This window comes from Sabethes cyaneus, chromosome 1, assembly GCF_943734655.1.
Source record: "Sabethes cyaneus chromosome 1, idSabCyanKW18_F2, whole genome shotgun sequence".
NCBI classification, from domain to species: Eukaryota; Metazoa; Arthropoda; class Insecta; order Diptera; family Culicidae; genus Sabethes; species Sabethes cyaneus.
Genome location: NC_071353.1, coordinates 35,779,543 through 35,793,552, shown reverse-complemented (window position 1 = coordinate 35,793,552; position 14,010 = coordinate 35,779,543). Strand labels below are relative to the sequence as shown.

Here is a 14,010-nt window from a genome sequence, read left to right as displayed (position 1 = left end):
CTACCTGCTATCCAAAATTGCGCTTGAAGGTGTTATGAGACGAGTGGCGATCGAAATGCGGGGCACGATTTTCAATAAATCCAGTCAATTTATTTGCTTTGTTGACAACGTGGATGCTGTCGGCATCCCCATCAGACCAAAATGCGAAGCAGAGAAGATTGGATTGAAGATAAATACGTCTAGAACGAAGTATATGCCGGCGGGCGGGACCGAGCGCGACCGGGCCCGCTTAGGCAGTACCGTGGTAATCGGCGGGGATGAGATTGAGGTAGTCGACGAGTTCGTATACCTTGGTTTACTGGCAACAGAGGACAACAATAAAGGTTATGAGTTTAAAAGGTGTATTATCAGCGGAAGTCGAGCCTACTACGGACTCCACCAACACTTGCGGTCGAACCATCTAAGCCCCCGTACAAAGTGTACATTGTACAAAACGCTAATTAGACCGGTTGTCTTCTACGGGCACGAATCGTGGACACTGTTAGAAGAGGACCTACGAGCACTCGGAGTTTTCGAACGGCGGGAGCTAAATACCATCTTTAGCTAGAGTTCTGAATTGAGAGATTGGCCATGGCAACTCAGTAGCTCGCGAGAACTTGTCATCATTAAACTTGCGACACACGTTTCACGTAATTAGTTAGTGTCGTTGGTTTAATCTTTAGCGGAGTGCAAGAGAACGGTGTATGGAGGCGAAAAATAAACCACGTGCTCGCACGCGTCTCTACGGCGAACCCAGTGTTCAGAAAGCGGTTAAAGCTGGACGGATACGCTGGACAGGACATGTTGCTAGAATGCCGGACAACTACCTATCTTGAACTACACTATAGATCGACATGTCCCAAAAAGAACCATGCCCGCTCTGAAGCAGATACCATGGGTAAACGCTACGCTACGACATCTGAAATCCGAGAGGAAGATCGCTCTCAAAAAATTTTCAAAATATAGTACGTTGCCACTCCGTAACCACTACTTGTCGATCAACACGCGTTACAAAGGATTGAGTCGCTCCTGCTTCCGGAACTACCTGAGCACCATCGAACGCAGACTGAAAAGCAATCCAAAATCCTTTGAGAAGCACGTCAACGAACAGCGGAAGCACAACGGGCTTCCTTCGGTAATGTTCCTGGGTAGTGAAACTGCCAGCAACATAGAACAGGTTTCCCAACTATTCGCGCAGAAATTCTCCAGTGTATTTACTGACGAAAGCTTGACAAGAGAAGAAATTTCCGCAGCCGTCCAGTGCGTCCCCGTACTTAGTAATTGTTTAACTCACCTTTCCATCAACGACGCGATGGTCATATCAGCCGCCGCGAAGCTAAAATCTTCTCGTTCTTCTGGACCGGAATGTATTCCGCCTTTTCTGCTGAAACAGTGCTGCTTCGATGAGCCACCTGTTCAGTTTGTCAATCAGTATGTTTCCTGTTCATACTCAATATCAAAACTGTTCGAGCTTGTCGTGTATGCACCTGTATTCACACTCCTTAAGCAATATGTCGTAGACGATCAACACGGCTTTATGCCCAAGCGGTGCACCCTCTCGTTCCTATGTGACGTCACCCTCTACATGCTATGTGACGTGCCTTTACGCCGCGAAAATTGTGTCAAAGACTTGGGAATACTGCTTGACTCTAAGCTTGACTTCAAACAGCACATCGCATATATTGTCGACAAGGCCTGTACTGCCCATGGATGCATAGTCGACGTAACGACCAGCACCATGATTGTTGAGAAAACGCATTTTTATCGTGAAAAACGTTTAAAGCCATATAGGGTACTTGATCCAATAGTTGTGGTAGTGCCAATAGTTGCGCTACTATTTATTATTAATGCACATTTTCGTCACCGTAGCATTTTAGATAAAACAATTACATTCATTATATAAAACAGGTTTTTAGAAGTATTGGTAGTTAGACTACACCATTAAATTAAAGCATTATTTGCTAAAATGCCAATTTTACAAAATCCAACGTGCAGTTGGAGCGCACAACTATAGGCGCTCATTTATAGTTTTGCTACGATGTTTTTTCACTTAGCAACCTAGCAATGTATATGGAATACCACAATTAAAGGAACATCAAACTTAATTAAGGAAACATTAGCGCAACTTTTGGTACAATATAATTGAATCGGAAAATTCATTTTTTCTTTATAAAGCTTCTCGTACAACGAAAGCAACTGTCTTCCCTTGTGACAAATACCTTGTATTTGATAAATTTATATCCCACAAGCATTAATTGAAGCATATACCTCAATAAACAAGCAAAATGAAGGTATATTGTGCTTAGTGGCGCAACTAATGGATCATCTACCCTAGTCTTTGCTATAAACTTTTTCAATCGAATAATCTGTCAATTTAGTAGAGTTTATTAATCAAAACAGGACTGATGGGGTTTTATGATTCATTCATCATTTATTGTGTTTAAAAAATGCGAACGCCAGTTTAAGTGAACAGACTTTTTTTGAACGATTATTCCCATAACTTGGCGTAAAGCTACATACACAAATAGGTTACTATGCTGGTTGATTATGCAAGGAATTACGTCAACCATTAGCATTACGCGAAACCAATAGCAGAGTAACTCAATTTTCCTAAATTTCTCGAATTTATTCGAACAAACATATGTTGTTTGAGTATTAGGCATGTGAACAACATAGTTAAGAGGACCGAAAAAGTACATTTTGGTTTTTACGTCAACTATGCATCCATGGGCAGTGTAGGAATCTGGGATTTATCATGCGGATCGCCAAGAACTTCGACGACATCTACTACCTCAAAGCTCTACTGCGCTCTTGTCCGGTCCAACCTTGAGTACTGCGCTTCTGTGTGGAGTCCCTACTACCAAAATGGAGTTGACCGAATCGAGTCAGTGCAGCGCCGATTCATACATTTCGCACTTCGGAGATTGCCCTGGAACACCCTTTTCAGCTGTCCTGCTATGAACAACGCTGCAGACTCATCGATCTTGACCTGTTGAACACTCGTCGCGACGTGATCAGAGCAATGGCTGTAACCGACATGCTGACCTCGATACCCAAATAGCACACTTTGGGGCCATCCAGATACCACGTGGACAGGAAAATATCAATTTTCATGTATTTGGTCTTCGACGCATTTATTTTTAGCCCAATTCTCTTAGACGCCACTGTCCGTTTGGTTTAGACTACCCTCGCCGTCGCTAAGTTTCTGGCTATGATATCAAAGTCATTTGCGAAGGCTAGGAGTTGGCTAGTGTTGGTGAAAATCGAGTTTCTCGTTTCGATACTCGCTCGTCGGATCACCCCCACAAGATCAATGTTGAACAGCATGCAGGATAAGCCGTCACCTTGTCGCAACCCTCGCCGCGTCTCGAAGCCATCATTCAATCAAACGTCTGATCAGTTACCTCAGTTTGTCCGAAAACCCGTATTCGTGCAATATTTGCCATAGCTCGTCTCGATCGACTGTGTTGCTGTGATGTGATCGAAAGCTGTGATGCGTGGGCACGTTGTATTCCCAACATTTCTCCAAGATCTGTCGGATGATAAAAAGTTGGTCCGCAGTGGCGCGAGCTCCCATGAAACCCGCTTTATACTTTCCTATAAAACCTTGTGCTATCGGTGACAACCGGTGTAATAGAATGAGAGAGTACGTTGTAGGCGGCGTTTACCAGCAATAAAGGCTTTTGGAAGTTTTGCCCGCGTACACTTTACAGTTGTACAACAATAATCAAGAGCGAATGTGTCAACTTGACGTGAGCAACCCACTAGTCACCATTAGGTGAATTGCGCGACAGTTGCAGCAGTAGAGCAGATCATTCTTTTTGTAGTTCCCGTTGTCATTGTTTCTCGATCATGTTTATTAAGTTCTGCTGGTAGGTGGTTGCTGGCCTTCAGAAACCCGATTTCTCGTTTGACTTACTGGAGATCAGCTGTTGGGACATTACTATCTTTCGTTGGCACTCCTAGGTTAACTTTGTTTGTGATTAGATTCCCTCCCTCGTCTCTACGCATGTCAAGTTTCGATGTGTAGCCCTTGCGAGTTTGGTTCACCTTCTCGTGGAATTTGCGCGTGTTACTAGCTTGGATTAGTTTTTCAAATTCTTCACTATCTCCGTCCTCCTGACGCTTTTTGTTCCTCAGAATCGTAAATTATTTTGAATACTACGAGCTGCGGGGTAGTTCACCTAGTGCCGCGGTAGCGGGATTCGAATGCACTTGATAATTCCATCCGAAATCCGCACACAGCACTACTTACTAATTATTATACTTCCTAGCCTCAGCCCGAATTAGCCCATAGTAGTTTGGCAGCTGCGAGCCGGCTTACTCTTGCCGTACTAAGAATTCCTCTCTATTGTACTCGGTGCTGGGCTATTTGTCGCCAATTCTTTGCGCGTCTTGACACACGCAAGTTGGCTTCAACCTGGTCGAGTCATCTAGCACGTTGGGACCCTCTAGTCCTGGTGCCGCTGGGGTTCTTGAAGAGAACGGATTTCACTGCACGGTCGTCCGGTATCCTTTGCGACGTGGTCGGCCCACCGTAGTCTCCCAAGTTTCGCCAGGTGTACAATGGGAAGCTATAATCAGAGATTATAACCGGATTCGAACCCACTACACCCGCCATTCGACCATTATGGTTTTCGAAAAACAATTGTCAATCAGTCTGATGGGCTCTCAGGGTAAGCCGTTTTTGTCTATGATTTTTCAAATCTTTTTGCAGTTCATGGTATCATATGCTGCTTTAAAGTCGATCAACATCTTAAAATCTCCGCTCCGATGCCGTCCTTACCAGTCGATTTATTGTTCTTCAGCTGATATATGGCGTCCTTAACTGCGCATACCGTTGGGGCTGGTGCGTGGAGCGTTTATCGCGTCGATAAATTGCTTTCTCTGCTGCCATGGTACTGCCATACAGGTGCTCGTCCTAATGCTGCTTCCACGTTTCGGTCACCCGACAATCGTATGTGAAGATTCTACCATACTGATTCCCACTTATATCGGCTCGCGGCACAAAGACTTTGTGGAATGCGCTGAGTTTCTGGTAGAACGTAGAACTTTCGCGTTTTCTGAGTACGATGCAACTACTCCAATTGTCCACACTCCTCTTCCACTAGGCAGCGCTCTTTCTTCAGGCAGATTTGGATTTGTGGCCATATTTACCAGTGGTTCCACTGATTCCATTCCAAATACCCGAGGATGTTTTCTGTTACCGCTACTTGCTCTGCAATCGAAGGTTGTTCGCAACGGAATGTAATTGGCGCATCTAGTGGTCCGATTTTGGGCACAGGCAGTGGTCCGAGCTTACGTTAGTGCTTCGATATAGGATCTAATAGTGTCAATGATGTCTGTGAAGTGCCGGCAGTCAATTAATACGTTGCCAATTTGTGTTCCTGACCGATTTAATGAATAACAACTATAGTTCTGTAGGAGTTTGTGATGGAAGAAGTCCTGCGTACGATCATATTCCTGGACATTCCACATCCCGAGTTTCCACTTCCGTTATCGTCTCGCTGTTCTATGCGTTAGTTCCGATCCAAAATTCCTTGATATTCGTTCTTTGTGTAGTGATTTTTTTGTGGTGACGGCTTGCAGGGCTTGCGGTACCAACCCCCAATTTCGCCGGAGCACTATCGTGTACAGCACTATTTCGAGTCCCACCCTGGCACAAGCATGATGATCGGTGTAGACTCAACCATCATGTTTGTTATCTTCACCTTTATAGTTATTTTTTTATAATGGTAGTGTTTCCAATGGACGAATGAAATGGGAGAAGAAAGCAATGAAATTAAAGGTGTTTTGTAGTACCCCAGAGCAGGGATGGTTCGATCACTATGACTTAATTTGGATTCATTTGACAGTACCGTCTTAACAGGGTCAAATATTACAAAATTATGTATGGAACATTTGTAGAACAGGTTATTATTTATAATTTTGCTGAACAAAGTTTTGCTGTATCTTTTGTAGTTACGGCGCTACAATGCTAGTATCTCATTAGTGACTAAATGAATGTTCACTTAGTCGTTCACTTAGTTGTAGATTAGAACTAGTTCCACAAATGTCCCATACATAACATTGTTATATTTGACTCGGCTGAGACGGTACTGTCAAATGAATCAAAATTGAGTCAAAGTGATCGAACCATCCCTGCCCCAGAATGAGAAGATACGTGAAGGGGAAAGAGCAGAAGTAAGGTAGGGTCATTGAGCAATACTTATTAAACTGAGAGAAAAAGAATGTTGATCAACCGCCCCAACACGAAGTTCAGATGCAGTTTTGAGCCGCTCCTAACATGAAGAACAGATGCTCAAAAGCTCATTACAATTATGGACGGCCTGAAAACGTAATTGCAGCGCCGCTCACAACACTGGTAGCAGTTACGGGAAACATGCCCTGAAGTGCCATTTTGTTAGAAGGTTGAAGATTACCCAATCTTCCCTTGGTTACTAGCATCCCAGTTGGCACCTCGTGTAAGCAAGCATAAAGTGTTGTTGCATAAGCCAGCTAGCATTTTCATATATATACTAGCTGACCCGACAAACTTCGTATTGCCACAAATTAACCTGTGTTGTACATAAATCATGAATCTCGGATGATCTTTGTCACTATCTCGAGTTTTGCAAGCCCCCCAGTGGGCGGCGCTTCCGACGGCGGGTCACCGGCAACACTCGTGACCGGCTCGTCCTGAATGATCTAGTGTTACTATAGATAGCTTTTGTGGTCTTGTTATTGATTAATGTTTTATGGAAGAGTCTCGAATTTCTCGAGTTGGATTAGTTTTTGAGTTTCGCAAAAATTTCTGTTTTATTTGTATGAGAGTCCATATCCCCCTACCACAGGGGTGAGAGGTCTCTAACTATCATAAAATAAATTCAAGACTCAAAAATCTCCTACATGCTAAATTTGGTTCCATTTGCTTGATTAGTACTCAAATTATAAGGAAATTTGTATTTCATTTGTATGGGAGCCCACCCTCTTAAAAGGGAAAGGGGTCGTAATACACCACAGAAAAAAAATTCTGCCATCTAAAACTCTCACATGCCAAATTTGGTTCCATTTGCTTGATTAGTTCTAAAGTTATGAGCAAATTTGTATTTCGTTTGAATGGGAGCCCCCCCCCCCTCCTAAAAAGATAAGAAGTCCTAATTCATAATGGGAAAAATGGTTGCCTCCAAAAACACCCACATGCCAAATATGGTTCCATTTGCTTGATTAGTTCTCGAATTATGAGGAAATTTGTATTTCATTTGTATAGAAGCCCCCCCTCTTGAAGTGTGGAAGGATCCTAATTCACCGTAGAAAATATTTTTGCCTCCAAAAACCTCCACATGCCGAATTTGGTTCTATTTGCTTGATTAGTTCTCGAGTTATGGGGAAATTTGTATTTCATTTGTATTGGAGCCCCCCTCCTAATGTGGGAAGAGGTCCTAATTCATCACAGAAAAAATTCTTGCCTCCAAAAACACCTACACGCCAAATTTGGTTCCATTTGCTGGATTAGTTCTCGAGTTATGAGGAAATTTGTATTTCGTTTGTATAGGACCCCCCCTCATAAAGTGGGGAGGGGTCCCAATTCATCATTGAAAAAAAAATTGTCTCCAAAACACACATGCCAAATTTGGTTCAATTCGCTTGATTAGTTCTCGAGTTATGAGGAAATTTGTATTTCATTTGTACAGGAGCCCCTCCTCTTAAAGTGGGGAGGGGTCCTAATTCACCATAGAAAATTTTCTTGCTCTCGAAAACCTTCACATGCCAAATTTGGTTCCATTTGCTTGATTAGTTCTCGAGTTATGAGGAAATTTGTATTTCATTTGTATAGGAGCCCCCCCTCCTAAAGTGGGGAGAGGTTCTTATTCATCATAGAAAAAATTCTTGCCTCCAAAAACACCTACATGCCAAATTTGGTTCCATTTGCTGGATTAGTTCTCGAGTTATGAGGAAATTTGTATGGAAGCCCCCCCCTCTTAAAGGGGAGAGGAGTTACAATTCCCATTATAAAGAGGGAGGGGTCTCAATTTACCATAGAATAATTTCTTGTCACCGAAAACACCCACATGCCAAATTTGGTTCTATTTGCTTGATTAGTTCTCGAGTTATGAGGAAATTTGTATTTCATTTGTATAGGAGCCCCCCCTCCTAAAGTGGGGAGAGGTTCTTATTCATCATAGAAAAAATTCTTGCCTCCAAAAACACCTACATGCCAAATTTGGTTCCATTTGCTGGATTAGCTCTCGAGTTATAAGGAAATTTGTATTTCGTGTGTATAGGAGCCCCCCCCCACTTAAAGTGGGGAGGGGTCCCAATTCATCATAGAAAAAAATTTTGTCTCCAAAAACACACACATGCCAAATTTGGTTTTATTTGCTTGATTAGTTCTCGAGTTATGAGGAAATTGGTATTTCATTTGTACAGGAGCCCCCCCTCTTAAAGTGAGGAGGGGTCCTAATTCAACATAGAAAATTTTCTTGCCCTCGAAAACTTTCACATGCCAAATTTGGTTCCATTTGCTTGATTAGTTCTCGAGTTATGAGGAAATTTGTATGGAAACCTCCCCCTCTTAAAGGGGAGAAGAGTTATAATTCCCCTTATAAAGAGGGGAGGGGTCTCAAATTACCCTAGAATAAATTCTTGTCACCGAAAACACCCACATGCCAAATTTGGTTCTATTTGCTTGATTAGTTCTCGAGTTATGCAGAAATTTGTGTTTCATTTGTATGGGAGCCCCCCCTCTTAGTGGGGGGAGGGGTCTCTAACCATCACTAAAACCTTTCCTGGCCCCAAAAACCTCTACATGCAAATTTTCACGCCGATTGGTTCAGTAGTTTTTGATTCTATAAGGAACACAGGACAGACAGACAGACAGACAGACAGACAGAAATCCTTCTTTATAGGTATAGATAGAAGATATTGAAGTTACAAACGAGATTTACGTTCAATACGTATCCAATAAAATCGCAAGGCCAGTTTATACACATCTTTTTTAAACCCCCTGCGAAACGACTCAAACTTCGGATAAAAATTAAACACTGTGTAGCGTTGTTCTACAAGAATTCAATATCTATTTTTACATGGAATTTCACGCTGGAAACCCGAGTGTGCAGTACAATTAACGCTAGCGCGTTACAAAATTAGCCGTCGATCAACAAGTATGTACAATAATGTACGAACAAGAACATGTGAGAAAAAAATTACTCTGACGCCATCTATAAAATATACAAACGCGAAAAAAACACGATACTTTCCGTTTTGATTGCTGTTTGACAACATTATCACAACTGTGTCCATAGAAGTGACACGGGACGTCCGTTATCATTATTCTCATATAGAATATTCGTATTTTTAACATCTACCTTAACAAATTTGAGTTGATTACGTACAATTTAATAACTATAATTTAGTGAATTGATTTGTTTTTATCCTTACATGCAAAGGAGTATGGCAAATACTGTAGTGTTACTAGTAGTAACACTACAAGCCAGGATCGTTTCAAAATCCTTGGGACTAGAGAGGGGAAGGGTATGAGAGGATGAAGAACTCGCCATTCAATCGCCACCTACGCACTTGATCATGCACCGACGAACACTATGCTTTTTAGTGTTCCAGATACACTGTCATTATGCCCATCAGTCCAATGCCCAGCAGCAGCGCGGCAAATTGTTTCACAGATTCCCGTGGTTCGGTTTCGCTTAGTAAATCTGGCAGTACTGTAACCAAGGCAATGTGCAGAAAACCACCAGCAGTGAACGGCATTATCCAAGATGTTCGTGCTTCCATCGCAGTTGTAGCCCCACTGCCACCAATGGCGACCAGTGCACCCATCAATCCGGCACCAGCCGTCAATAGTTGAGCCTTCGCTGCGTCCCAACGACTGAAACCTGATCGCAGAAGGATAGCAAAATCTCCCACTTCATGAGGAATTTCATGAACTGCAACAGAATACAATAATAGATTCAATTATAAAATAAAACGCAGGAAGAAAACTCACGCAAAATAGCAAACGTCGCTAGAACGCCGTGACGAAACGAAACTAGAAATGATCCTGCAACCGCCAAACCATGAGTAAAGTTATCGATTGAATTTGCTAGCAGATTCAAGTAGCCGGCCACTTTCTTGCCGGATTCCTTTTGTTCTTCGGCTTTCCCTGCCAGGAAGCATCCGTTTGGCACATCTTCAATATCGCAAGACCCGGTTTGCCCACAGCTTCCAACGAAACCCTCGGGTAATTTACCGCCGGTAGTTCGCAACAAGCAGGTTGCAATCTCGATGCACTTCGGTTGTGGGTTGTTTTCGTCAGCATTCGTGTAGCCGGAGAAAATTTTCTCTACTATTGTAAAAATCAAAACACCACCTAGCACCCAAAGGCCGCTGCGCATCGACGGGTGTTCGTCAGAACCATTGGCATCACTGCTCCACGCTTCCGGTAACAGGTGCAAAAATACGTCTCCAAGCAGGCCACCGACAGCAAAACTAAGCAGAACTTTGAGTGTTTTCGATTCGGCAGCTGAAACGAAGCAAATTAAGTTATCAAACAGGCGTTAATTGGCGCGAGTTTTTTGGGTTGCAAGCATGACCGTTTATGGCCGATTAAAACAAGACAACCGTGCACTAAGATCAATCGCGAGTAGGCGCCTTCGTAGAGCTCACGTACGAGATAGTGATCAATTAGATAGCGCTGCAAATATAATGTAATTGTCTAACGTTTATTTTAGGTAAAATATTACTGTAAATTTCCTATCATTGTTTGTCTCACGACAGACAAAATATCCTAATAGCAAACCACATTGCTAGGTTGCGAATCTTGTAATTGATTTTTTGTGTGGGGGCTCTTTCTTGTATGCTGGCAAAAAAGGGCCCTCATTCGGTGTTATTACAAGTTGAACTTGAACCCTACTGAAATGTTGGTCGTCAAATAATACATACGATCTTTGAAGTCCTTGCTATCCTTATCGCCTACGGGTATTACCACCAGTGGCAGAATCCCACTTAATCCAATCAGTGCCGATCCGATCAGTGAAAATATCCACGGGGTGTACTCCATTTGCTTAAAGTACGCTGGCATATAGTTATCCATCACTTCCCTGTAGAGATAGACGAATGTTTCGTCAACGAAGGCGGCCGACATGTTCATTGTTGCTTGAGACGACACCACCAGTTATGTAGTTTCGCGTTCGTTCTAGCTTCGCGAGCCCGGAGTACAATTTATTTTCCTCTATTCACTATAAATTTGTTCACACTTGTCAATACTGTTCGCAATGCGGTTAAATTTAGCAGCACATAATGCACAAAGATTCGCTGGCATACGTTCTGAAAAGGACAGAATAATATGAGTAAATATCAGTTAGTGTTCCATAGTAGAATGAAAGAATTATTGTTTCTGCATTCCTAAAAATTTTTCAATGAAAAAAGAAGAGCCACAAGTATGCAATGTAGTATGCAGGACAATAACCAGATAAAACAAAAGCAATGCTTTCGACTACTGAAAGGTGCCAAATGTACTGATAAAGGAGCCGAAATCCTGACGCTGTGGAGCTTCAAATCTTCAAAGTTTACGACGATAATGTTAGTTTTTTTTGTTAAGCAAAAGCAATCAATAAAACATAGCCAGTTATATTACCAACCCTAATCAGGATATTTTTTATACTTAAAAATGTAACTTCTTCTTCTGTGCCGGTTTTATTTTTCACCTCCCACATACGCCGCACTAGGAGACAAAGGCCTTACCGTACAGAAATTGGAAAACAAGTTACAGCACGGGATGACTGTGAGCTGCTGATAAGCAGCTGTTTGAGAAACCAATCAACGTACACACACAAACAGAAATCTCCATTTACTATGCAACCACATGGTTAAAAGCGTCTTCTTTGTTCACAGAATGAGATGGCGTTATTAATACGAACGGAAAACCATACGGTTTGTCTATTTGACGTCGTTCAAAGTGGCAGTGATAGGTGTAGTAGCTATTGCTACGTATAAATAGTTGCTGGTTAGTGCTTTATTATTTTTCCAACCATGCACGATAAGTGTCGTGCGCAAAATGGTTCGTATGGTTGTTACTCTGCTGTGCTATCATGATATAAATGCGCACATTCTTATTCAACGTGACTTTAACTAGCTTCTTTTCAAATAAATCTCTATTTTACCTCGAAATAGCTTAAACTTCATAAATTCATACACATAATAAAAAACTATTTATCGTTGCATTTGCAATGTGCACCAGTTTTTTTAGAAGGCGGGTTATTGTCCTGCACGTGAGTTCGCGGCGATGCGTTAAATATGTATCAGCTGTATATTTGTATGATTTGTACTGATAAATCACCGTATTATCGATGTTTCATGCACTAGCTTGTTTTGATTTATAGTCGACACCCAACTCAACAGTACTTGTAATGTTTCCTGGTAGGTATTTAAAATTTTTTTTTTTGTAGAATCGAAAAAACTAAATGGATACCAAACCAAGCTAAATTGAAGGTCGAAAACAATCATCTGACTACGAATAGAGAGTCAATGAGCAGTTGAATAACAAAATAATTTATTTAGATTAAAACCCATAGCCCAAGGACACTAAGTTAAAGCACCTCGAAGACACAAAATTAATGCAGATACTTACTTTAGAACTATCGACGTATGTATCAAACCGCTTTTGTTTTTGAAGAAAAAATCACTGGTCACTGTTGGCCGGAACAAAAAATAATAATCAAATTCGTAAATCTCGATTTAATATCAAAACAAAGAACACTCATCAGCTGTGTAGCACTAGCCTACTGACTTTTTTGACGACTAATCTTCACTGAGATTGAGTCACCCAACGCTGATTTACTAATAATTTAGTTTAACTGGTACTATAGTATATGCAGACCCAATCATTGGAATTAGTCAACCAATAACTCCGCACTGTCCTACGGAGCGATCAAACCAACTGCTTTTACAGTTTTCAGTTTTCACCACTTACGACACGACTGACACAACAATGCAAAATAACATCTTTGATGCGTCAAATCTAATTCTGAGAGAAGGAAGGAAAGAGAGAAAATTACGCTTATTTGTCATCAGGGATGCCACATATAATTCTGTGTTTTTGGTTGGAAAAATCTGACAATCTGTACGGCGAGGAAAAATATCTGTGCAAAAATCTGTCCAATGTAAAACAATGAGAGTGAAAGAGATAGAGAGTAATTTTGCGTACTATTTCCGTCTCTTTCACTCTCATGTAAAAGCTCGAAAATCTGTTTAATCTGTGTAATTTGGCGAAAATCTGTATTCTATGCATACAGATTCTGTGCAGGTGATTTCTTACAAATATCTGTTAAATACAGAATAATCTGTGCATGTGGCAACCCTGTTTGTCATCGCCGTAAAATACTCTGAACAGTGATGCCATATCTGGTAGAGGAATAATTATTTGAAAAATTCCACACTACCGTCACAGAGAACAGACTACCAGGAAATTGACAAAAAGTGTGTAAAAGGTTTTTATGTAATCTACGAGTAGTCCTTCAAAAGAGCACCCCTCGAGCAGTAAGTGGCAAACTAAATCTTGATGTCGCTGCCATCGCTGCTATGTAACTCCAGCACAAAGAAATGTTGATAAAGGTAAATGGATATTTTTGATGCGTTTGGCAAACTATTTCTGGAGGGCGCTACCGACAGACTTTACACACAAAAAATCGATTACTTCCTTCGAGCCTGTTAATCTGTTCTCTGTGCTACCGTTTTATTCGTTTATAACGCACAGCGGGGTGGTGTGACTGTCAAACTACATACATTGTCCATGTCCCACTCATTGGTTTTGGTGCCTACTTAAAGGTTTGTTCATTTTAAGACTACTGGAACTAATTAGAAAGCAGTTAAACACAGCCTATTAACTATAATTCAACTAATATAAGCTGTTATTTTCGGTAAACTGGTTGGTTCCAAGTTGTCGCCGTCCATGGATGTTTAGTCCGCAAAATTTTGACAATTTCACACCCCTGATAACGCATATGCAGCTATAATAAAGCATTGCACGCAGATGTCAGTGCGTTTTTTCGTCCCAGA

At 41.6% G+C, this 14,010-nt stretch overlaps 1 protein-coding gene across 4 annotated transcripts; it reads right to left on the bottom strand.

Annotated features, from left to right (window-relative positions):
- Positions 1-9,016: 9,016 nt before the first annotated feature.
- LOC128733053 (zinc transporter ZIP13 homolog) lies at positions 9,017-12,924 on the bottom strand. Of its 4 annotated transcripts, XM_053826627.1 has the most exons (5): positions 12,833-12,924; positions 12,584-12,644; positions 10,897-11,280; positions 9,962-10,477; positions 9,017-9,902 (listed from the first exon to the last, which is right to left on the bottom strand). In XM_053826627.1, exons 3-5 carry the CDS (start codon positions 11,102-11,104, stop codon positions 9,568-9,570), a joined length of 1,059 nt encoding a protein of 352 aa, XP_053682602.1. In that variant the 5' UTR covers positions 11,105-11,280; positions 12,584-12,644; positions 12,833-12,924; the 3' UTR covers positions 9,017-9,567. The 4 variants fall into 4 exon arrangements, with proteins under 4 accessions (XP_053682602.1, XP_053682601.1, XP_053682603.1 ...); XM_053826626.1 differs by having other exon boundaries at positions 12,584-12,911; XM_053826628.1 differs by lacking the exons at positions 12,584-12,644; positions 12,833-12,924 and adding an exon at positions 11,698-11,809.
- Positions 12,925-14,010: the final 1,086 nt, after the last annotated feature.